Source organism: Accipiter gentilis, chromosome 27 (genome assembly GCF_929443795.1).
Source record: "Accipiter gentilis chromosome 27, bAccGen1.1, whole genome shotgun sequence".
Classification (NCBI taxonomy): domain Eukaryota; kingdom Metazoa; phylum Chordata; class Aves; order Accipitriformes; family Accipitridae; genus Astur; species Astur gentilis.
Genome location: NC_064906.1, coordinates 13,264,782 through 13,289,850, shown reverse-complemented (window position 1 = coordinate 13,289,850; position 25,069 = coordinate 13,264,782). Strand labels below are relative to the sequence as shown.

The window sequence follows — 25,069 nt, the reverse complement described above, 5'->3', positions numbered from 1 at the left end:
GTGTCCATCACAATCCCCAGTGCCTTTACTGAAATGCTGCTTTCCAGCCAAACACCCTCAGCCTGTTTGAGTAGGTGCTTGGGGTTTCTTTCTCCCCAAGGGCAGGACTTGGTGTTTCCCTTTGCTCAGCTTCAGGAGATTCTTGTTGGCCCAGATCTCCAGTCTCTTGGCATCCCACTGAACAGCAGTGCAATCAGCTGGTGTATCAAGCCCTCTTCCTCTTTGAGGATCATCTGCAAACTTGCTGAAGGTGCGCACACTTCCACCATCCAGGTCACTAACGCAGATGTTAAACAGTATTGGTCCTAGCTTGAACCCCTGAGGTCCAGTACTAGTGACTGGCTTCCACAATCCTTTAGGCATGGCAGTTCAGCCAGCTTTCAGTCTACCTCACTGGCCACTTACCTAGTCACTACTTCATCAGTTTGACTGTGAGGACATTATGGGAGACAGTGTTGAAATCTTGCTTAAGTCAAGAAAAATAACTCTCTCCCCTCATCTACCAGCCCAAACATCTCACTGGAGAAAGCTATCAACAGGTTGGTCAGGCAGGATTTCCCCTTCATAAATCAATGATGACTGCTTCTAATCACTTTCTTGCTCTTAATATGTTTGGAAATGGTTCCCGGGAGGATTTGCTGCAGCACCTTCCATGGACTGAGGTGAAGGTGACCAGGCAGTATTTCCCCAGATCCTCCTTCTCACCTCTCTTGAACACAGCTGTGACATTTCCTTTCTCCCAGACCCCAGGAACCTCTCCCAGTCAACATCCCCTTCCAAAGGTAATTGAGAGTGGCCTCGTAATGACATTGACCAGCTCCCTTAGTCCTCAGAGATACACCTCATCAGGTTGCATGAACTTGTTGTGTTCAATTGATTTTAGGGGTCTGGGATTTCCGAAGGCAAGTTTTACCTGTAAAGACTAAGGCGAAGGTGGCATTGAGTACCTCAGCCTTCTCCATCTCCTTTATCATTTGAAAAAGGAAATGTATTGTCTTCAAGCATCATCGCGATCTGCAGACTTGGTCTGTAAATACTTGTCAGGGACCAAGTGCTTCAGTATCTGATCAGTCAGATCTCTCTCTGTGAGAAGTTAGGTCCTTATTTCATGCCACGGCAGCTGCAGAATAGTTTCATGCTCTGAAGAACAAGTGGGACCAATTCCAAAATGGGGCTATACCACAAAATCTGGTTGTGCCGTGCTTACAAAATGATTGCCCCTTCTCTTTTTTCAGACAACTCAACACCTTTGCATTTATGATGCCAGGCCTGTGCTCTCAGGGCAAGGAGCTCCTTCAGCTTTGTCTGTATACAAATATATAAGTATGCTGCTTGGCAAGCAATCATAAATTCTGTATTCTCTAGAGTAATCTGAGAAGCTCTTTCCCCTTTGCCAAACAGCTAGTAGCTTTCTCTCCTCATGTCGAGGTGATATTTTCACGTTGTCACTGAATGTTAAATCTTACTTATATTTGCTCAAATGAAATATGTTTAAGGTTACCCTTTTTTTTTAAGTGGCTTATTTAATTTATTTGAACAGATTTGGTTTATTTTAGGTCACTAAAACCTAATTAAGTTGCTGTTATCTCCAGAGTGCAATGTCCCATGAGTTCTTTCTGTTAATGCTCCTGCTTCATGCCTCTCTCTGCTTGAGTGTTACTTGTAACAGTAGGAAAGGAGAAATTTCAGATGAAACTGTGCTTGGGAAAAGAAGGGCTTGGTGGGTTGGTTTTTTTCTTAAAGAAGGAATCTATCATTTGAAAGTACAAAGATATCAATGAAGGAGAAAAATATGTCTGATTAAATATTTAAATGTATTTTTAACATAATTAAAATCCAGTTAAATATATTTTAAATTAGTTTTTCCTATTTTTTTTAATACTTCCCTTTGCAAAATCATTTTGGTTCAACCTATTCTGTAAAGTTATTCAGAAACCATCTCAAGTACTGCACATGGCAAGCAGAGCTCACTTTCCAGAATTTTGTACTTGAAAGTCAGAAAAGAACTCGGTTTGCCTGTCAATATTTTGAGATACGAAAGAAATAGCTGCAAAAATAAAGCCGTGAACAGGATTTCTTAAGGCTTCTAAACATTTCAGCTCATCACACTGAGGACAAATCCAGATGCAGCCACACAGAACAGACGATTTCAGTTCACTCAAAATCAAAAGAAAGAAGATTCAAAAACATCAACATCAGTCACCAGCGTCAATCAGGCCAGCACATCTCGACTAGAAGGGTTGCAGTCAGAGAACCACCGCTTGAGAATGAAAATTACAGAGGTATTGTTTATTGTATATACTTGCCTCGGCAAGTTTTTTTTGTTATTTTTTGTTGCAATTCTGTGATCTGCTTATATGTTGACCACTTTTTAGAGGGAAAAAAACTAGCTTTCCCCATAGAAAAATACTGAAATAATAGGAAAGAGATGATTTCTATGAATAGCTAATTAATACAGCAAATAGTTAGCAGGTGTGATAAAATGAAAATGTGCCTTAGCAAATTAAAATGAAACTTCCCCTATTTATTTGTAACAGGCAAATTACCCTGCTGCTTCACATGGACGTGCTGAGCACCATAGAGCAATAGCTCTAGAAGCGCAACCTTTACATGCAAGCGTAACAGAGACCCGCAGCCCCAGGGGCACTTAAGAGCTATCTTTGTTTCTGTTTGTGGCTGAGCTCAGAGACTGCTCTTGCTGTTATTTTCCAACCTCTCTGCAAGTTCGTTCAAAAACTTGCTAGACAGATTTTTACATCTGCCATGAAACAGAATCATATATTTTCTTAAGGTAGAAAAGACTTTTACGATCACGTAAGCTGACCCTTTTGGCACAAAGACCGTGAAGCTTCTTCACTCTCTACCGAGAGAAAGGCTAAGTACATGGAGTGCATGAATTCCATTAGAGCTATAACGTGTATATTTTTAATTATGTCCATCCTTGCTCAGGAGACCTCAAACAATGACATATCAGCCTTGAAGACTTCCCATTTTGTGAGAGAAGATAACCATAACAGATCCATATCTTACAAAATATGAACCTGTTCTTCCCTAGTCTGTGAAGTATTCTTATACCTTGAAGAAAAGGTATTTTATTGCAACCATTACTTTGTCGTCCAGATCCTAACTAACGACAATTGCCTAGGTAACCAAAAGGTTTTTACTTAGACTACCAAAGACACCAAAAGCAAAAATTATCTCTGCCTTGTTAAAGAAATTTAGTTCAGCTTTGCCAGGTCCCTTCCACGTGAGAGCCTTGCAATTTTTAATGAAGGCTCAGCTGACTGCTGGCTGTTTCAGTTTCTTTATCCTACTGTAGTTTTTTCTACTAAGCCTCCTAACTCACAAGATCTCAGCCTGTGCCTTGCAAGGCTCATAATGGTGATCACAAGTAAGGCTGGTCAGGGCAATTGAGCCATATTAGTGCACGCAGGGCCCTCCCGATCTTTTTAGACTTTGCTTAAATAGATTAAATTAAATAGCCAGAACCAGTAGGTCCAAATAAGAGATTCATTCTCAAGGGGATTTGGAGCATGCCCTACCGTGGTGAGCAGCTACATCTCTGGCTTATCTACCTTGAGTTGCTATGTCCCAGTTCTGTAAGGAAACAATGGAAATCTAAATTCAGCACTTTTTAAAATTCAGTTAAGCCAGTAGTGATTGAGAGATACTCTGGACACCGCATCCCGGACAGCTGTTCACAGAGAGCATCCCAGATCACCATTAAGATGTTTGTGTCTGGTTATTTTCTGTTGGGGCTGTAGCCAGCTGAATACAAGTTGTAGCCCATTGAATACAAGTGAGCTGCTGGGGAGAGCACCCTGTGTTCAGCTCAGCGCGAAGGGCCGGGGCTGTACCAACCCGGCATTTGTGCTCTGGCTCTTCCAGTCAGAGAAGATCTATGCTTCTCTCCCTCTAGTTCTTAAAGGATGCTTTGGGGGAGAGAAAGGACAGTGATTTTGGGGTCCGTCCCCCCCCTTATTTCCCTCTTGGAAAGTTATGCTTGCAACAGCAGTTTAGTGCTAGCTACCAGATCACACAGGTTAAGACACAAAAGATTTAAAACACAGGGGTAGTTTTCAAATCGCAAAAGTATAGAGTGCTCTCAGCCCCCAAACTAAAAGCTGTCAGTTGGATTTTCTTCAAAATTTCACACACACAGAGACACAAACAAAAAGTCTAACAGGAGTCTGTCTCTCTAAGAAAGGTAAAAGGAGTAAAGATAATCTTTAGGAAAAAAAAAAAACATTCCCGGTAGAGTTGACTGCAGTCACTCACGTGGCTGGACATGCCCCTGATGCCATAGTTCACTTATATTCTCTTGTATGGCCGATAATTTGATTGACTCAACAAAGCGGTTATAGCTATGTATGCAGCATTTGTACACATAAATAATAAATAGTTGAGAGGTTTTCAGACTGGGCTTTCTAATGCCCATTTCTTTCTTATTCAGCAGTACATCTGAATTGCTTAAACTGTCAACTACTAAAGCTTATTCCTCTCACATGCCCTGTGTGCAATATCACAGCTGAATGTGGTTTGTTACTTGTAGCATGATCTGTAGAGGTAGTGTTGTAGTGCTATAAGAAAACTGTATTTGGCACAGTGTGGCAATTACACTACCACCTGCCTTCTAGTCTAATTATAGAAAGCTATGCAATTACTGCAGTTACCTGAAGGAAGGACTCTTGAATTTTTAGGGATTCATACTCTTTCTGTTTTGCAGCTGGACAAAGACTTGGAAGAGGTCACGATGCAGCTTCAGGACACTCCTGAGAAAACAACATACATTAAGCAGAACCACTATCAGGATCTTAATGACATTCTTAGTATACGGAACTTTACAGACAGCAAAGGTGAGAGTTAGTAAAATCCATTAGTAGCTTAACCCACCAAGATTTGGAATAGCAATCTCATTGGATCGGTTCCAGAGCACTTGGACCTTGGTAAGATAGAGCTTTACATATTTTGGTTGCATTACAGAAAGCATGCAGATTCACATAATAAGCTATATGGTACCAACTGAGTAGTTATTTCTCTGTACGTATGTCTTCTATTGTATGCCCTGTGTGCATAACACACATGGCAAAGCGGGAAACTTTTAAAAGCATACTTGTGTTCAGAAGTCAAGGTTTCTGTGCTGCATGGAGGGAGGAAAGTCACAGAGTGTTTCAAATATTGTGAGAGTTAATTGTGCCAGCCTTCAGCAGCAGGAAGCCCAGTTTAATATGTGCTCGTCTGAGTAGGACGTTCAAATTCTGCTTTTGGACACTGCTACCAAGCACGTAGAAGAGAAGCATGTAAATATTTCAGTGCTGATTTGGACTCTAAATGTAGAATTGAAGGCACTCATGTATGAAAATTCTTCCCTAGGAACTGATAAAAAAGGATTTCATGACGACTGTAATATTCCTAAGTTGTTTCTACTGTGTCTCTTGCATCACTCCCTGAAGAAATACATCCGAAAGAATTGCTTCCATTAAAGCTATTTCGCTTTTGGGAAGCAATAAGATCTGGTGCATAGTGCAATAAAGAGGAAGCCAGGACACTCAGCTTCCATTTCTGACTCTAGAATGTATCTACTTTGTGACTTTTGGCGAATGACTTTTTGTACAGCTGAATATTAGTATAGTACGTGAAAAACTAGTTGCCCTGTGTTGGGAAGCCATAGACTCGCACGTTTGTTGCAATGCTAGGCTCAGGCTTCCCACTGATGTGGCAGCGTAAGTTTGGTTGAGTGGAACAGAAGCTACCGCTGTAAATACAGTTGTTGAAGAATAATTTTAGAACAGCAACAGTTCATATATGCGTTTGAAGTATACTGAAATTTTGGTTGGATAAGGTTACTTTTTCATGCGCTTTTTGTTTTAGCCTGGGTATACATTTCGTTGTGTAACTTGTGGCAAAAAAAATGGAAGAGCTCCATAGAGTTCCCGGTGTCCTTTTTAAAATTAAAAAACAGAAGGGGGAAAAGGAGGAAAAGGAAAACGTAAATAGCTGCTGGAGGCGTGTGATTATTGGGCTGAGATCAGCAGCAAGAACTAACATCAGTGAGTGGGATGAGGCAGTTTTACCAAGTGTTTGAAAGGAACACATAGAATGTTCCACTCATGTCAGATGCTCCAGGAAAAAAATGATAAATCATGAATAATATTTCAAGCAGAAAAGATACATTACATTGTGCCAAATGCCCATCTGAGTTTGGGTATGAGAAATAAAAATGCTTCTCAAGAGATACGCTGGGTATAAATTTAGGATGGGATGCTTCCCACAGCAGGTTGCACTCCATTAGCAGTAGGATGCTGGCAAAGAAATCAAGGAGAAAATATAACCTTTCTGCACGTACTTGTGGCTGTATCTACAAAAAACATCGATGCCTAACTGCTGCTTTAAGAAGCAGCATCCAAGATTCTCTGTGCTCCTAATTTTCCCCCAGTACAGTTCCCCAACTTCTTCATATTTGCTGCAGGGTACATATTTAAAATCACCTGTAAGTAAAGAGCCTTAATGTACAGAGTAGCTTGGAACTATGTATATCACTGGGATTTCCAGGGTAGATCTTCTGTGTACTGAAGTTGCTGGATGCAGCTTTCTGAATGGACCTACCACATAAAGCTCCACACAAAAGAGTGGGGGGAAAGAAGGATGTTTTCTCTTGGCCATCTTTATATTGAATAAGTTAGAGCATCCATTCACCTGTGAATGAGGAAGACCTGGATCCCAATTTGCAGCAGGTGTTTGAAGCTTGGTCCCACACCTGGTGGCAAATGCCCCAAGCATGAGTATTGTGGAGTATCCTGATCCTGACTCGAATGACATCAAATATTCATACTTCCAGACTCTGAGCTACCATGTTCAACAACCCTTGCTAGCCTTTTTCTGTCCTTCTAGTTCCGTTTCTTCTGCCTCTTGTTTTCTGTCTTTCCCCATTTCCCTATCCCTTAACTACACATCTGAATCTCCTATTTCTCTCACCGCATCCATTCCCAATAGTCAACCTATGTGCTTAATTTAAATTTGCCATTCCAATCAAAATAACAAGGCTTTGGAGAATTCATGCTGCTGAGTCACTGCTGCTTCTGTGCAGATGCAAACAGACATCACTTAAATGGTACTTAAAAAAATTATGGCCCTCACGGCTACAGGAAAGCTAACTCTGACTGACATAACTATGCTTTCTGTAGCTATGTATTTCATGTAACTTGCTGTAAATGAATGTACAGAGCCTTGAAATTATGCGTCCCTGATGGTACTTGAGCGAAGCTTCAGAATTGTAAATAGTTTATTAGCATGACCTAGAAGTGACCATGTCTCTCACCTCCACCGTGCAACTGGGGAAGCCAGTCCAATGTTATTTTTAAGGTGATGACAAGGTCTGTGCCTATCTCGGACCTTGTAAAAAAATGTGAGCTGAGAGAGAGGGAGTAGGACAGTGAAGAGAGATGCTAAATATAGCAGCTGACTTGGAGCTAAAAATCATAGCAGATGATTTGCCACATTTGCATTGTGGACATGGCTGAAGCCTCTGTCAATCTTCTTTATAAAATACCTTGCTGTTCTGAAGGAGTTCACATAGAGAATGCCGTGTAGTGTATCCCCGTTGCTATTGCTTATACAAGTTCAGGCTACTGTGCTTCAGAGAGCAGATAATAATGCAGGACTTATGCAATGCATCTCGAACAAGTCCTAATCAAACTTTAATGTCATAGTACACTTCAGTAGGTTTCTGATCTGTACAAAGTTAAAACCCCTAACTCCTACAGCCAAGTGCTAAAGGAGGTTATTTGATTCTTCCCTTCCTTCCCCACCACCCTCATTTACTTCAAATATGGATTTAGGATACAAAAGTTAAATTACTTTAGCCAGAATAGATAGACACAGCTGTGCACTCCCATAGCTGCCTGACCTCAGGCAAATTTTCATAACTTTGGAGTTCCTGGTTAGTTATTAACAGCAACAGCTCCTGGTGTAGCCTGGGAGCTCTTTGCTGGCATGGGGACTCCTTCTTTACAGCACATTTCAATTCACTACGTCTCATTTAAAGAGAGATATTATCCGAGACACTCATCTCTTGTTCACAAACGCGTAATGTCCCTGAGACATCTACAGCAATTGGCTATGTAAGAAAAGCAATTAGGAAATGAGGTTTGTAGTTTATGGTTTGATTGCTTTTTTTTTTTAATGCAGGCTTTCATCTGCGCTGCTAGATAGCTTTGTGTGGTCAAGTAGTTCTCAACGTGCTCTGTGGACCGCAGCTCTGGGACCTCAGATGGCTTCTCCAGTTGAATTTAAAAATGGCATCCCCTTAACTTCATTTGATACAGTCCTCAGATGATTTTGAGTCACGGTGTCTGCTAGCGACGGTAGCTTCTCCCCCGGCATTTGGGGGATCTGGTCGCCTTGCTGGAGCAGCAGAGCCACATGAGAGCCTGGGTTTGGGGTAGAGATGGGCTGTGGGTGAGACCAACGCTTGGCTTGGGCAGTTCCTGTAACTGGCAGTGCCGTTCAGCAAGGAGAGCCAAGCTTGGAGACACGGCTGAGTTTTCCAGGCTGACATTTGGAAAAAGGAGGACAAATGCTTGTAACTGTGATGCTGTGTAAAGAGGAAGGTTGTGCCGCACGGCTCCAGGGAAGAAATACCCTGGCACGGGCACAAACCAGAGCTTCCCAAAAGTGCTCCCTGCACCCATGTAGATGGCGTGCCAGAAACAGCAGAGACTTCGTGAAGGTAGAAGTTATTTCTGCTGTGCAAGTTCCTGCAGAGATAAAACTTACTGAGGAGAAAAATATAGAGGGAAGATACTGTGTGGTTTGGGGGGGGTGGCTAATTTTGCCACACTTGGAACCTTACAATCTTACTCTGTTTGACTTCTATTTGACATTTTATTACATGAAATTATTTCTACATGAATGATTCATAGATTGCAAGGGTTTCATATAAAGCCAAGCTCAGACAAAATCCTACAGGAGAATCTCCATTTATTTCTACCTTTGCCAGTACATTTCAGAGCAGTCTATCAGGGAAACTAATGAATGACAGCCATTCTATGGAAAGTACATAAGAAGCAAGAGACAGCCTTGCAATAGTCCCCACTTATGAACAAACCCTTTCTACAAGTTGTCTCTCTACAGGCACCCTAGCTTGCTCAGAAAGCCTTTTCTGGTTTGAGCCAGAAAACAGTCTTTACTCATTGCTGTAAATGGACTGGGAGCATTCATTTGCATGTCAGATATGCCTACATACTGTCAGTTGTAACCCCACTCCAATCTTTCCTAGTGTTAGTTTTTCCCTATGTAAAAGCAGCTCGAAGAAAAACAGATTTCAAAGGCATGTTGCTTGTAAATGCAAAGCAAAACAGAGTTCATCTGTGACAGAGGGGGGGAAATATTACTTCTATGAAGTTAGTGTGAGTCAAATGTTGAGCTTGAGTTTGAAATCACAGATTCAAAGGAAGGGCTTTCAGAAATAGGTGTACAAGACTTCAAAGGAACACTGTTTTAAAGACAGGATATAGTTCATTATATCCTTTGTATATGGAGATATATAAAGATATGTATACTGGTTTCTATGAAGCCCAGCAAATGGAGGCCAGTCCTGAAATTGGAGCTTGTTTCTATTTCAGCAGGGAGACCAATCTCCAGAGGTTCAGAGCCGCCCTTCCTTGCACAGAAATAACTCTGTAGTAAAAGGAATTTCTTCTGATTTAAAGTGGTATAAAACAGAGGAGAATCTTGCTGGCTTTGCTTTAAAAAAAAAAAATCTTCTTTTCAAAATGTAACTATCAGAAGTCATGTTTTAGACTGCCTGGTGCTGTGAGCTTAGTTCAGGAGATCTTCTTCTGATATATCCAGCAGACGATGTGATCATTTAAATTTTTCCTTTCATTTTCCTTTCTTTTCATCCTGTTCACATAAAAAGCAGAAACTGGCTAGTCTTGTTTCATGGTCCAAACAACAGAAGTGTGAAAAATTACAGTAGATTCAAAACAATCTGCATTTAAAGTTTCCAGAGTTCTTCAGTAAATCAGCAAGGTTATCTCTGCCAGCTCTTATAAGTTATTATTAAACCACACTTGCTCCTTTGTGGAGCATACAATATGCTTTCTAGCAAAGAGAAAACAACAACAGTAGAATTGAAAGATGGGGGGTGAAGAACGGTTCTGCCATCTAGTCGTAAGCCATCGGAGGGATATTGCCGCTAAAGCGTAATGATGAAGATGTTCAATAAAGCTGCAGTGTACAAACGTCAACAAAACAAGCTTCTAGGTAAAGAAATACTTTATAAAATCTAGGAAGAAACTGCAGCAGCGGCAGTCACCTGGTGTTTTCTGCCCGCAGCTGAACAGGAGTCATTAAAATGCACGACGCGTGTAAGCCAGCCCAGGTAATTTTGACAGCACCAGGTTGCAGAGTGATTTATACGTATGGCAGGTCTGAAGCGAGCGTCACCCCTGGCAGAGGGAGAGGCGAGCAGCTGGGAGCAGCGACATCCTCGCTCAGCCTCTCCGCAGCCAGCATCGGATGCGCTCTTGCAGCTCGGAGCTTTGTAATTGGAAGTTGTTTCTCTGCTGCAGGTAGGCAAAGGTCCTGAGCTAAAGCCTTCTGGCTCGCGCTGACAACCGGGCGGCAGGTTTTGTTTTCTAATGAACCCATCAGTGAGCGCCGTGCGAGGGCCTTGAGATCTATTTGTCTTTTTTCCCGATGGTTTTCTGAATGGAAAGTGCTCGGGCATCACTTATCGAGACTTCTGAGTTCCAGTTTGAGGTCGACAAAGGTGAAAATTACTTAGAAAGTGCTTCTAGCTAATGTAAATTCAATTTGGAAGGTAGTTAGATCATCCCAGTGCAACTTACTCAGTAGCATCTGCAGTGGCAGACCGTATCCTGAGAATGAAGGACATTTTTCAGGTGGCATACTTAATGGACAGAGGAAGAAAACATGGGGAATTACTAAAAGCAGTGCTACACTTTCCAGGGGCAACTGGGAACTCAATTATTTACCGTTACCCTTAATTCATTTTCTTTCAGTTGTTCATGTATATAAAATCAGTTTCCTCCATCCTTAAGTTTTTTAAGTGCATATGGTAACAGTGTTTCTTCTTTAAGCTCCAGCTCCTGGAAGCATATGACTAAGTGAGAATCTTGCTCTTCATTATTTAAATGAAAGGTAAATTAAAAAAAAAAAGATATTCTAGTTTCCATAGCTGCAGAATAAAAATCTAACAACTCTTCTCCCCAAAAGCTTAACAAATAAGAATTACCCAACTTTTTTGTATTTTGAAAGAAGCAAAGGAAAAAGAAAAAAATCTCAACAGTGCGGCAGTTTTATGTGGATTTTGTCTGTATTTTATACCTACACATTAAAACTTGTATATGGTAACCTTGTATACAGAAATTTATGCGGTGTATTAAGGGAGAGTCATCTGCAAGAGTGGTAGAAAAGGGTCTATTAAGAATAACACACAGTGATATATGGGCAGTTGGTGTTGAGGGGTGAGTAGGCAGAGAATATATGATTTCTGCTCTACTTAAAACTAAATCCCCCACCTTTTTGACAGGGACCACCTCCTTCTCTCTCTCTCTCTCTCTCTCTTTCTCTCTCTCACAGCAAAACTGAGAGCATAAGAAATCCCTTTAGGGGTATACAACACCAATTAATATATGAAATCACATACTCCCAAAGCCCAACAGTTGCACAGTCCAGTCATTAGGTGAAGAATCATATCTCAGTGGCTTTGTAAAAGGTTAAATTGTTTATTTTGGCCAAAGGAGTTGGAACCCTAGAATAGTTAAATAGACCTTCGCCATCCCTAATTACAAGGATTACTCAAATTTTAACTTTGGTCTATATCATAAAGTCAGCAGTTTTCATTGTCAGCTTAGATCAGCTCAGGATTGAACATTGGTTTTAATCATGGAACTAAAAAGTGTTCTTTTCTACATGTCTGTTTATAGACATCACAAGGCTTTTATGCAAATGTCAAGCTCAATATACATAGAAATGTGATATATGGAAAATAAAAACTGAACTCTTGTGACAGTAAATGCCACACCAGCAAACTTCAGGCTGTCCTGAGATGATAGACTTCATTGCTTATCTTAGCCACTGTCAGATTTGACTCTTTGCTGTCCTCCCTTCACGTCTAAACCATCACTGAATCCTGTCATATCTTCCTTTTAAGCACTCTTCTTGCTACAACTGAATTCCTCAGCTCTCTTTTGCTGACATTTTCTTGCCCTAACAAAAGCAGCTTCATGTGTTCTGGTTGCCTCCTTTCTCACCCAGACCCTTCTCTTCCATGCAACAATAAGTGAAAAAACCTTCTCTCCTGCTCTTCTGAGCTGTAGTGATCCCCATGTCTGCACACTTTTGCATCCTCACCTATTCACTTCTGTCCAAGTTGCTTGTTACATTTTTCACAGCAGAAAGTGAACGCTACAAAATAATGCCAGGGATGACCGCGCTGGGAGGGGAATGATACGTGTTGGAGTTTGCCCTCAAAACATTCTCTTTCTGCTTCAAGCTTCTTTCCTCAGTCTTTGTTTCTGCTGTTTGTTTTGTCCCACCAGTGCTCTTTGATAACATATATATTACTAGCATGCTGGGACCTGAGCATTATTTGGGGCTTCTGAGCGTTAGTAGAACAGAAGCAGCTTAAGCCTTCAATACGCACAGGGTCTTTCATGCTATTTTCATTTTCTCTTCAGTATTTTCCTGCTTTTCCCCCTCATACCCATTTTTACATTCAAATCCTCCAGTGTCATTTTCAAGAATTTACCTTTGAGTCCTCTTCCATGCTGCCTTAACGCCTGCAGCAATCACTCTTTCTCCGCGTGTGTGGCAAACAACTGCCGGTGATGGATTTGGAGCTGCTCTGTAATTATTTATGAAAACTGTGCACTGTCCTCATTACTCAGATGTTCGCCATGTGACTTTATTTGGCTTAACACAGTAGGAGACTTTGGAAAAGCAGGCAGGAACAGAAAGGATCCCCGGCAAAGACAGTCTTCTTAAAATGGCTGTGTTCGTCTGTGTTTCTCAGGGGGACCGATGCCACAGGCTTCAGCACAGCTAGCCAGGGACTCCCGGGACACCCGGAGAAATCACGTGAAGCTACCTACAGGGAAAATGATGATCTTCTACATTATCACTGTGCAGAAAAGAGAGCAGCAGGAGAAAGCTTAATGAAATCATTAGCTGTCCTTCCCGCAGACAGCCTATGGACCAGTGCAACTGATATGAATCATATTTCCGGGCTAAATGACAGCAGATAGTTAAATGACAGCATTTAATTGCTTATGTGATTGCAAGAGTACCAAGGTTTTATACATCAATGAGATTATAGTTTTTCTTGGAAAAGACTTAAATAAGAGGGTTTTTTCGTATGAAAAGGTAACAATTTTTGAGCACAAGATAATATGATGGTGCAGTTACATTAATTTTTTACCCAGCCTAAGACTGGGTGAGAGAGCATGATAGGGCTGCATAGAGATGGGCAACAAGGTTTGGTTTGTGGTTTGTTTTTTTTTAAAAGTGGGGGGGAAACAAAGGAAGGACAAAAGAGGGTTTTCCCCTTTTCTGTTTCTTCATGGTAGTTCCTATGAAGGAGCACAGCATCGAAAGCCTGAGTACCAAAGACTCACATGGAAACCTGAGACTGTATCAGAATATAGGCAGAAAGAGTTTACTTTGTGGCATTATGAATATCTGGGAAATTTTAAAATGAAATAATTTTGAAATGGTCACTTGGTCGCAGTAAAGTAAAATTGAATGTGTTCTCCAACCAGATGGTGAGAAAGCCATTTTGAAAAATCATCTTGATCAAAATCCACCAGCACAATGGGGCTCATCAGACCCTTCCAGAACAAGCAAAGATCCTATAGAAGACATCAACTCTCCAGAACAGTAAGTATACACCATTACATACTGGTACAGAAAGAGGCACCCTTTGCTCTCTCAGGTGTGCATGTGCTTGGGCACGTGCACTTTCTACTTCTTTAGCCATAAATCACATCCTGGATACCAGCTGCCTTGCTGAGAAGATGTTAATTTAAATTATTAATTTTCATCGAAACCCATATTTCTCTTTCATGCTTTTTTATGGGAAGAGCTTCACTGTAAACCCCTTCAGCCAGCCCCAGCTACGGAGAGAGCCTGGACCATCAGTAACAGAAGATGTGAATGGCCCCTCCTGAAGCACCAGTGGGCAGCAACGTTGTACTGTGATGGCCCCCCACCACCAGCTCACCATCCCCACCAAATTTAGAGGATATCGGGGCACTAGATCCTAAGGTGCCCCAAAGACAAACTGGCACGCTTCTTTTCTCTTGTCAGAAACATCCATAACATGAAGTCTAAAGTTTCTGCAGAGAGTTACAGGACAAGCTGTGCCCAACCACCAATGTATATTAAGGAGAGAAGAGGATGTACATACGTGCACACATATGTTACAACTAGTGTCAAAAAGTCCAAGGCCTTCCACACACCAGCCAGAGGGGTTCATGCTGTACATAACCATTTTGTTCTCTTTCGATCTTAAGCTAGCTGAGAAACAAAACCAGTGTGGGGGCTTTTCTACGTTGCCATAGCAGCTGGACCTGAGTTTTGGCATAGGAAAGCCTGCACCGAGTAGTTTCCCTTAGAAACAATGCTGTGGCTACAAGGAGAGGATGGCACAAAGCACTTGCTAAATTCAGGCAGGGGAAAAAGTCTTATGGTATCAGCTTTTGCCTCCAGGGACCTATACAATAAACTCATGTACTACCAGCTCAGCAAGGCCTGCTGTAGGCCAGAGCTCAGGGAAGCACGGTGCTCGTTTGTCCCTGGATCAGCCATTTCCCCATGGCAGCCTAGTTACATGGGCACCACTTCATCAGGAGCTGAGCTAATAGCTGTCAGACTCCTGTTTTGTACACGGACAACTTCAAAGCTTATTTAAAACCAGAATAAATTAAACAAATTACTGGACTGAGTCACATGTTAGATCAGTGACAGCAAACCTGATTTCAGATAGCAGTTACTGCCTTGTACTACCTGGTACAGGGAAACACGTGGATTTCTAACTGTCCTTGCACCTAGAAAAAAGCCCAACCCAAACCTGTACAGGGGGTAACACACACACACACACACATACATATGCACCAAAAAAAGCCCCCAGTAGCTGAAATATCTGGTTATTTCACAAAAGCAGGGCACTCACTGAGAAAGCTCTTGTGACTATATATGGGGTCAGCAGGGTGCTTTCATGCATAGCTATTAGAGGTCTGTCTTTTTGCAGCACCATTTGTCAGAAATAATGTACTGTGAATGCAACCTCATCTGCACGCAGCCCCCTTACATTAAAAGAGATGCTAAGAAAAACACAGACACTCAGATAATCCAGTTGTTCCAATACAGATTTAATACAGAAAAAAAAAAAAATTAAAAAAAAATATTTGGTGATGACAAAACTTCCTCTAGGCTAGTGGCAACTGATGAGAAGACTGAAATTTCCTAAAGGTCTTAAAGAGCAGGTCAGTACAAATCTGAACAGTCACTGACATTTATGGAAAGCAAGTCCTGCTAAATCAAAACAGTGTCATTCAGCACTTGCACAGCTGTGACTGTGCCAGGTCCAGGGGTCAATGTTTCCCCTGAGGATGTGTTGGCAGTTTGGGTACCAGAGCCATACCACCCAGGCACAGTGGACCGGCCAGAGAGGAGAAGTGTAGCCATCTTCAGGACCAGGGTATTGAGATTCCCTTTCTTTGGCAAGAGATTGCCTCCTTCCAAACTTTGTGCTCTTTAAGAATATCCTTCTGCATGCATGGGGTTTTTTTCAACTTGTCTGGCAGCACTTCTGGACCTCCATGGTTATTAAATATATTATTTTTGTAAGAAAAAAAAAAGAGTTAAAAGACAGGCTGTAGTTTGTGCCTTCTCTTTCTCATTTCACTGCATACATAGGGCATCTGATAGAGAGGTAGTCACACAGTCTGCTGAACCTATTTCTTATTCAAGAACACAAATCTCAAGGACGTCAGTCTGAAAAAGATTTCCTGTTTGCCACAAACCTATGAAAGGAGGACATTAAGATAATAATTTTCCTGCGGAAATGTTAACTCTTTAATGCCTATAGCAAAAAGAAGTATCTCAGCTTCCTGTTATTGACAGCACTCAGGAGAGCTGACATCTTCTAGTACGAAAGTTCTTATAGAGTGCAGAAAAGAGTCTGATATGGGATTTTTTTTCATTCTTTCTTACCACTAATGCTACATTTGACTAACTGCAAATGTGATCGCTTATTCTACAGTTGTGTCCAAAGTGAAGGCACAACAGTACACACGCACTTCATGCTCAGCAGTGCAGGAAGTTGTTTCATGTTTGTTGATGGGGTGATATTTATACCATCTCAATCAGAATGTGAAAAATCTTTGTTTTGTGCTTGGCTCAGATTTAGAACCTTGCACCTAAGGAAAAATGCAGTTTGTATGACTGTAAAGCAGATTTAGAGCATGAATACAGATGACTCACAGTTCCCCTTGTCTCTTACTCCCTTTCCTGCTGGGCAGGACCTTGTAGATTATCCATCATGCAATGTAAAATTTGCCATACCCAGTCAGACCATCAGGCACAAGGAGCAAAAAGTAGGTTCTGGCTGCTTTCTATCCTGTTCACACTGGCTACACAGTGTAAATTAACACTTCCTATAATAGGCAAAGCAGTGCTGGTACACAGGCTCAAGCCCTGCACTTTGATTTTCCATGATGCTTATTAGCGTGCTCCCTAGCACAGTTGTGTCAACTTGTGCTCTCCTGGTTAATGCTCAGGCACATTCTGGTATTCAGAAACCCTGTTTGGGGGGAGCTTAGCTGCATGGATGGAAGCTGCACCATGCCAGTTCATCTCAAGTCCAGAGAGCAGCCTGAACCAGTTTAGAATAGATAGAATAGTTCATTTCCCAGTAGGCTGGGGTGTCTCTCACGCAAAGTCAGCTCTTTCCTGCTGGGCAGTCCTGCTTACTTATCTAAAGATCCCATCAGTCAGCTTCTCTGCACGATGGCCATGCAAATACATTCGGTGTGATATCTTCCATGACCTTTAAAGACATTCTTCTGTGCACCTTCATTCCTGCATGTTGTCCCATCTCATCGGTGACCTACATTTGCTGAATTAGTTTTTGGCACCATTAAAATTTATACCATTCTCATTTTAACAGCAACGATATGTAACTGTCTTCCAGACCTCTGAGTAAAGGTGATGATAGATTTCTGCAGGACCCCACTAAACCTGCCATTTTGATAGACTATTTCCTATATGTGGTCATTTTTGTAACCATCAAAAGAGCTAATCGTTGTATAACCCTTATGATAGAAACCACCTTGATTTTTTTCGAGCTTTTAGCAGCATTTAAAAGACAGTAAATACCCTGCTGGAGCCACTTATGTCAATTTTAGTAACCAAAAATTCTCATAAAAAAAATTTAGTTATGACTGGATTATTGCATTAAAGCCATATGCCTTGGCATGAACGTGCCTCTTGTTATTCAATTTCTTCACCGACAGTGGTTCATATTAGTCTATCTACGATCCTACTCAAATCTGTCATTAAAATAAGGTGGATTTAGAATTGTTAGTTTACATGTTAGTACATCTTGCTTTATCGTAGTCTTTTAGAACTTCTCCAGCTTCCCAGCATTTGCTAAAAATCAAATTAATGGGCTGAAGAATCGACTGAAATGATCCCTGAATGCTTAGACACAGTTTACACACTCCCACAGATCTTCAGATGTTTGAATGTAGCAGCAGTTGTTTCAGTCCCCCCACTTACCAAGGGATCTCATCAGTGGTTTTCTATAGCCACTATAAAAAATATTTTTCAAATGCCTCTGCTCCCTTTGCAGCATAATGCATTCCCATGTATGTTCCATTGTGTTCCTACGTGCATTGACATTGGAAGTCAAGTTCTTACTTGATTTTATTTATCCCTCTTAAATGGCATTTCTGTACAGAGCTGAAAATATATGCCCTATTCTAACACAGTGCCTTGATGAGTGGCTGCTCTGTATGAGGCACCACCTTTCATTTCCATCCCCTTCAGCAGCTGCCTATGATTCTGTGATTCTAAAACTGCTAATACTAGCCATTCCCTCCCCAACATACTTGACCATATGTATGTTTTGACATATCTATATTGTATGGGCAACTCGAAACAAATTCATAGAATCACAGAATCACAGAATGGTTTGGGTTGGAAGGGACCTTTAAAGGTCATCCAGTCCAACCCCCCTGCAACCAGCAGGGACATCTTCAACTACATCAGGTTGATCAAAGCCCCATCCAACCCAGCCTTGAACACAATCATGGGGCATCCACAACTTCTCTGGGCAACCTGTTCCAGTGTTTCACCACCCTCATCGTAAAAAATGTCTTCCTTATTTCTAGTCTAAATCTACCCTCTTTTAGTTTAAAACCATCACCCCTTGTCCTATCACTACAGGCCCTACTAAAAAGTCTGTCCCCATCTTTCTCCTAAGCCCCCTTTAAGTATTGAAAGGCCACAGTGAGGTCTCCCCAGAGCCTTCTCTTTTCCAGGCTGAACAACCCCAACTCTCTCAGCCTGTCCTCACAGGAGAGGTGTTCCATCCCTCTGATCATCTTCATGACCCTCCTCTAGATCCGCTCCAACAGGTCCATGTCTTTCCTGTGCTGAGGACCCCAGAGCCGAACGCAGTACTGCAGGTGGGGTCTCACCAGAGCGGAGTAGAGGGGCAGAATCCCCTCCCTCAACCTGCTGGTCACACTTCTTTTGATGCAGCCCACGGTACGGTTGACTTTCTGGGCTGCAAGTGCACGTTGCCGGCTCCTGTCCAGCTTTTCATCCGCCAGTAGCCCCAAGTCCTTCTCGGCAGGGCTGCTCTCAATTCCTTCATCCCCCAGCCTGTGTTGATACCAGGGGTTGCCCCAAAAGCATTGACAAAATGTGCTAGGGGTGGGGGCAGGGAAAAACCGCTGATATTGGCAAAAAAAAAGACTACAGAGAGTGAGGCAAGGTACAAGATTCACTTTTGCTAGAGGACAAAATAGCAGTTCTATCTGGATTTTGATACTTGTTTTGTTTTGGTTTGGTTTTCCCCCTAACAGTTTTGCCTAAACTCTTTAATTGTGTGAGAGTCTCCAGGCTACAGTCCTCCGCCCCAATTCCAGGAACAAAGTTTTCAAGTGAAAGTAAACTTTAAGTACAGTTAAAGCAAAATTTGCCACCCACTGCAGCCACCATTGGCCTAGCCAAATAAACATGCTTTGTCCATGGTATGGCTAAGACTTAAATGGGTGAAAAAAAAATGCCATTCACTCGATTATGCAACTGGATTCTCTTGGAATAGCTTCAAAAAGGCCTTTAATGAGAAGTCTGTAACAGTTGAACAAAGTAAGCATTTCCACTGGTGGGAAAATAAGCTCGGGCAATTCTGTGTTTGACCCTGCAACGAGAGGCAGAATGACAATCCGCAGCGTCAGGCTCATAAGGATTCAGCACATGGAAGCAGCGAGCCATGCCACCTCTGCACTCCCTGGGAACAAGGCATGATTTCATTGATAGCACCAGAAAGAGTCGGGCACAGTAGCAAAATAACAATGAATGGATTTTGTTTAGTCCCAGGAATGCATTGCCAGCACTACAATGATCAACACTGTGGATTAATATCGCATCAAACTTTTAAAGGGTCTTTGGGGGGGTGGGGATGATGAGAAAGAGTTTCCCAGCTAGGCAGGCTACAACTATTTCCACCGCATCTCTGTATAAACAAGCCTTAGTCTGTAGTGCAGAAACTAAAGAGAAGCCGATTACGTTTCCTTCTGTTTGAATTTGAAAGCTATACTGCTTGGTCCCCGAGCGGTGCAGTGGATGCCTTGGTAGATGTCTCCACTTCCTAACACAAAGCAAAAAAGAAATGAAATGTTGTTTGAATCAGAAAGGCTGTCCAAAGGCGAGCTTTCAAACATACACTTCTTATAAAGGCCTGTCTATACACAGTCATTATATCAGATAACAGGGAAATATAAATTTAAAACTCTATTGTACTGATACAATGCTTTGTATGGTCATTTTTCTTCTGGAATCAAAAAGCCGGTCTTCGGGTCAGCTTTGTCATTTTGACACCTGTCTTCTCTTAAAAATGTCCCTCTGTGTCTCAAGAGTGAATGTCTCCAAATGCAGAAGCAATCCTGCTATGATAACATCACGGAAAACCTCCACTGGATTTTTACTTTATGTAATGTGCCAGTACACCCACAGCATGGGGATAGCAGAGCCCATGTTCCACAGCACCGTCCTCTCCACAGAGAGGGGCTAATTAGGCTGTCTGTGAGCACAGTTCACTGTCCTTTTAAAAACCCAACCAAAAAAACCCCAAACCAAAGAAGTCCCACCAGTTATGGTGATGTCAGTCTGCTTGGAAAATTGCATACAGGAAGTTGGGTTCCTAAATACTGAATTGTGGTGTGGGTGGAAGGTTAGACTGCTTTGGAGTGCCAACTCCCCACAGCAGTCCCACAGCACCGACTGTGGGAACTCAGCAGCGTTCAGCACCTCAAAAGCACAGCCCTAAACTACAAAGAGGAACTACTTGGAAAAAGCCATCGGTCCGAATTCCCTGCCTCCCTCCACGCACCTGCGTTCGCCTTAGCTGGTTGCAAAAATGCCATCGTTAATTCCAACATCCTTGCGCTAAGTGATGATGCACGGCTTCAAACTCGGCCTGTGACCTCGTGCGTGTCTATGCAGGCAGCCAGGGCTCTGCATGCCATAGATCACTTTGCAAGGGGTGGAGAGTTGCTAAGCCACCTGCCCTCGTCGCACACTTAACTTTTTCCAGTATCAGCAGTCTAACAATTACTCTGAAAGTGCCTGGGAATTTCAGAGGGTTGTGGGATGCTGAGGACGAACCCTTAGATTCCTTCGTCACGTCCAGCCTGTCAGAATAATTCCCGGAGGGGAACTAACACCACGGTGACACAGCTCAACAGCAGCGAGTGCAACGCTCTTGGCATTAACCCTCTCCGTCAACAGGCACAGAAAATACCCTCGCAGCAACCTGCAGCCATAGCAAGCATGTAATGTACTATATTTTCCTCTTGGCTAACGCTCCTCTCTCTCTCTGTCTCTCTCGCAGCATACAGCGTCGGCTGTCTTTGCAGCTGCCCATCCTTCATCATGCCTACTTGCCATCCATAGGAGGAGTGGATGCTAGCTGTGCCAGCCCCTGCGTAAGCCCCAGTGCCAGTCCTCGGCACAGACACGTGCCGCCTTCCTTCCGAGTAATGGTTTCGGGGCTGTAGGAAAGGGAGATCGGTGCTTCCCGAACTGCTTTTAAGTACTCAATGACTGGACTAAACATCTGACCTAGAACTCTGCTACAAACACGTAACGTTGGCTCTTACCGCGGAGGATCTACCGCTGAGGCCGTCATCACAGGAGTGCCCGTGTAACTCGTGTGGGAAGGCGAAGGAGAAGGACACAAGGAGTTTGATCTGTAGCCTTATTCATGGAGTTTTTATTTCTTCACGTAGAAGTCACTGAAAAACGTTTCTTCCCAAATTTCTACGAGCAACAAGGAGGCTGGGAAATACGGATCTTGCAAAAAAGACACTAGGAAAAAAGAAAAACAAAACAAAAACCACTCAGTTGTCACTGAGCTTTATGTGGCTGCTGAGAACATGCAATTCTATACTGTATCCATGTAAGGAAAATACAATGGTTGAGCTATACCATATTTATTGAAATAGATACACTCGTTTTTACAAGAGTCGTGTTAAATTGCTGGAACCATTCTGCACTGGTTAGTCTTGCCTGTTTTCATTTCAGGGACGATGTTCGATAGGAAAGGAGGGTTATGAGAAATGATTCTTTGGGTGGCATTGAGACTCTGCAGCGCTGTGAGCAGGGTCATCTCTGACTTGCAGCTGCACATGAAACCCAAGCAGAGGCTGAAGCTCCAGCTCCCAGTTGTCACCAGCTGGAGAGCTGCTGGTTGGAAGCGGAGCACTTCACCCTTCTCCAGGGATGATGGTAGTGACTACTGACCATCTGCAGCTCCATTTTAGCAAAGTTTCTGCACCTCTCTCAGAATAAACACCACCAATCAATGTACTAAACTGTCTGGAAAAGTCCTAGGGCTGATAACTCAAGAAGCTGAGGACAGATGGTTAGTAAAGTCTTAATGTCACAGGACGGATTGTTTTTCATAGTTTGTTTGAATTATGTCACACATAATTACAATAAAATTAATTTAGTGGACTGGGGGGGAGGGGTTAGGGCACAGCACTTTGCTGCTGCAGGCAAAGCCTGCAGAGCACATAGATGTGAATATACACTATGTTTGCTTTGTACCTGCGTGTGTGACAGTTGTAGCGGATAATAGAGAGGACAAATCAAATTTACCAATAGAATATTTTACCTGAATCCTAAAAGGACTGTGAAAAAAACAGCGGTTTTTATACTTTAGCTCCATCCCCTGAACCGAAGCAATTAGGAGGAAGGATAGTGGCATACCGTCTGGACGAGCTCTGGAGCCAAACCCTCAGGCACAGGTGAGGAACACATGCAGCTTCTTTTTCCAAGGGACTGGAAATGTGGCATCTCACTGCCAGGGCTGTTTGCTAAGAGCAGGGGGGGGAAACACATGAAGCACCCACTGGGCTCTCAGTTTTCTTTGACCAACGCCTGTGAACCTCAGACCAAACCTTTGGAATGACGTTTCTACAAAGGTTTATAAATCAGCAATGACTGAAGCACAGCTGAAGAGGTTCATTAGCTGAGGGACTTAACCACAGCTTTGACAAGCTAGCATAAATCTCCATTAAAAATAAAACACACCTCATAGCGGCCAAAACCAACATGAATATGTATCTGAATCTTACAATCAGGAGCATCACAAAATATTTCACTTGGCACATACAGTAAGAGAGGTTATGGAAATACCTGTAGCTTTTAGAACAAAAACATGTAAGTATAAACACAGATAAAATAGAACTCATTACTCTGTTTAAGCACTAAACACTGACGTTGTCACTCAATGTGTGTTGACAGTATTCTCTTGCTTTATTAATATCATCAGGGCCTGGTTTATTTTAAAAGGAATGTTAATTTTTAAAAAGAGAAAATTACAATATTGTATATAATGTATACACAAAGATCTCTGTAGAAATATTATTCCAACTTAGCAGGAAAAAAAAAAATTCAGAAGTATCGGACCATTGGAGGTGAGTGTGTGTGTGTGTCTGTAACTTCGTGAATACTGACTGTGTGACGTTTATTAGGTTTAAACCATGCAGTACATTCTTTGTCTCAATGATACTGTAGTTTCTCCCATAACATTTTTTTTTTTTACTTTACTGCAGATAACAAGACCAACCAAGTGAATATAGCTATTTAATGTTTCTGTTCTTTTATACTGCAGCAAAAATGTACTGTAAATTTATGAAGAGGCTGTGCCCCAATGGCATTTTCCAATGATGTTAGTGCACAAATGCTTTAAACTAGACTGGAACTGCCAGGATAAAATGTAAATGAAGAATTTCTTGTATAACCTTATACTGCATGAGATCAATTTTTAATAAATTGTTGCAAATCTGTTTTTATGAATAAAATATATAAAACCTAGCTTTTTGGACTTAGTGCCTTCTTCCCCCATAGCAAAACCATTTTTAATGTGTAAGTGTGTGTGTCTATAGATATAAACATACATATATATAAAAGCCTCCCTAGAGAAGGAGGAATCCTATTACAACACTACATTGTAATAAAAAGTCAAAATACACGTCCTAGTAGTTGAAGGGTTCACATCTAGAGAAAAAAAGAGAGACAAGCTTCTGCCCTGAAATACAATTACTGCAGTACTCATGAGTGAAGTCTAAGCCATTTTTCAAATGGGAAAATAATCAAACATGTGCTGAACATTTACATCCAAACCACACTTAATACATGCACTATTCTCTCTTGCACGACAGTTAGCATGAACTCAGGAGAAAAAGAAAGATTTTACTATTTCACATAAATTACTGAAGTTGAGCCAAACTTCTAGCTCTATAGTAAAATCTCGGCTTCGGCAAACGAGAAGTTTCTGAGAATAATCACTGGTGGTTTCATGAAGGCAAACACGAAACTTCTCCATCCAGTTTCACGCATGTGGTGTGTTTTGTGTCTTAAACCAGGTTCTTCTGCGTGGCAGAACAGGAGGAGGGTGGGAATGTAGTGCAATGAGCCAGCTGGAGGAAAGAGCATTTTTAGTCATTTGCTTTTCAACAGGAGCGTCCTCAAGCCAGCACAAAATGACATAAAGCCCAAGATGAGGGAAGTCAGAGCCGCCACAAATGTGTTTTCTGTAGATTTCCGATGCAGCTCAGGAGTCCCACCGAACACATGCAAAAGGGAAAATACCAGTCAAGAACGAACAGCATGGATCGTGGATCTCAATGCAGAATACCAGATGGCAGGAGAAACTCAAACAGATACATCAAAGCTCATTCAAGAAAGAAAAAAAAAAAAAGTCTAGAGTGGCTTTATTTTGAAACCTATATTCAACCAGAAATTGTGGGAGGATGTGAACAACTTAGAGTTGCTCAAGAATAATAGGAAACCAGAACAAAGCAAAATATTGCTTTAAGAGGTCAAGAAAAAAAAACAAGGAGATGTCATGGGAGCAAGTTTACTCTATCTGTTGAGTTTCCACAGTCACAGCAAATACGTTTCTTATGAAATCATAAAATTGCTATTGAACTCATGGAAGATTACTAATGTTGCAGCACTTCTTTGAAATAATAAGATTGAGGATGGTAAGGGAAGAGCAAGAGAGGCACTTTTTCAGTTTTCTCTTTCTTTTAAAAACCTTAAAATCTTTTCTTAAAGGTTTATAATCAAATCTTTTCTGCTCTTTTCAGAATTTGCTTGTTCATTACAAATCCCGGTATGGTGTGCCTCTTCTCCCCAAGACTGGATTAGTGTTTCTGTCCCTTTCTGCTCAGGCTTGCTTAGCTGCTGGAAGCCAGCCCAGCAAGACCTGTCCCAGCGCTTCCACAGCACCCTATGGATA

General features: G+C 41.9%; 1 protein-coding gene across 3 annotated transcripts in view; it reads left to right on the top strand.

Annotated features, from left to right (window-relative positions):
• The window catches only part of GABBR2 (gamma-aminobutyric acid type B receptor subunit 2), a 483,069-nt gene extending 459,496 nt beyond the window's left edge, over window positions 1–23,573 (top strand). For all 3 annotated transcript variants that reach the window (XM_049830441.1, XM_049830442.1, XM_049830443.1), the window contains exons 16-19: window positions 2,100–2,282; window positions 4,727–4,856; window positions 13,788–13,905; window positions 21,152–23,573. In XM_049830441.1, coding sequence (XP_049686398.1) covers window positions 2,100–2,282; window positions 4,727–4,856; window positions 13,788–13,905; window positions 21,152–21,317 — 597 coding nt within the window. In that variant the 3' untranslated portion in view covers window positions 21,318–23,573. The remainder of the gene's footprint in view (window positions 1–2,099; window positions 2,283–4,726; window positions 4,857–13,787; window positions 13,906–21,151) is intronic.
• The last annotated feature ends 1,496 nt before the right edge of the window (window positions 23,574–25,069 follow it).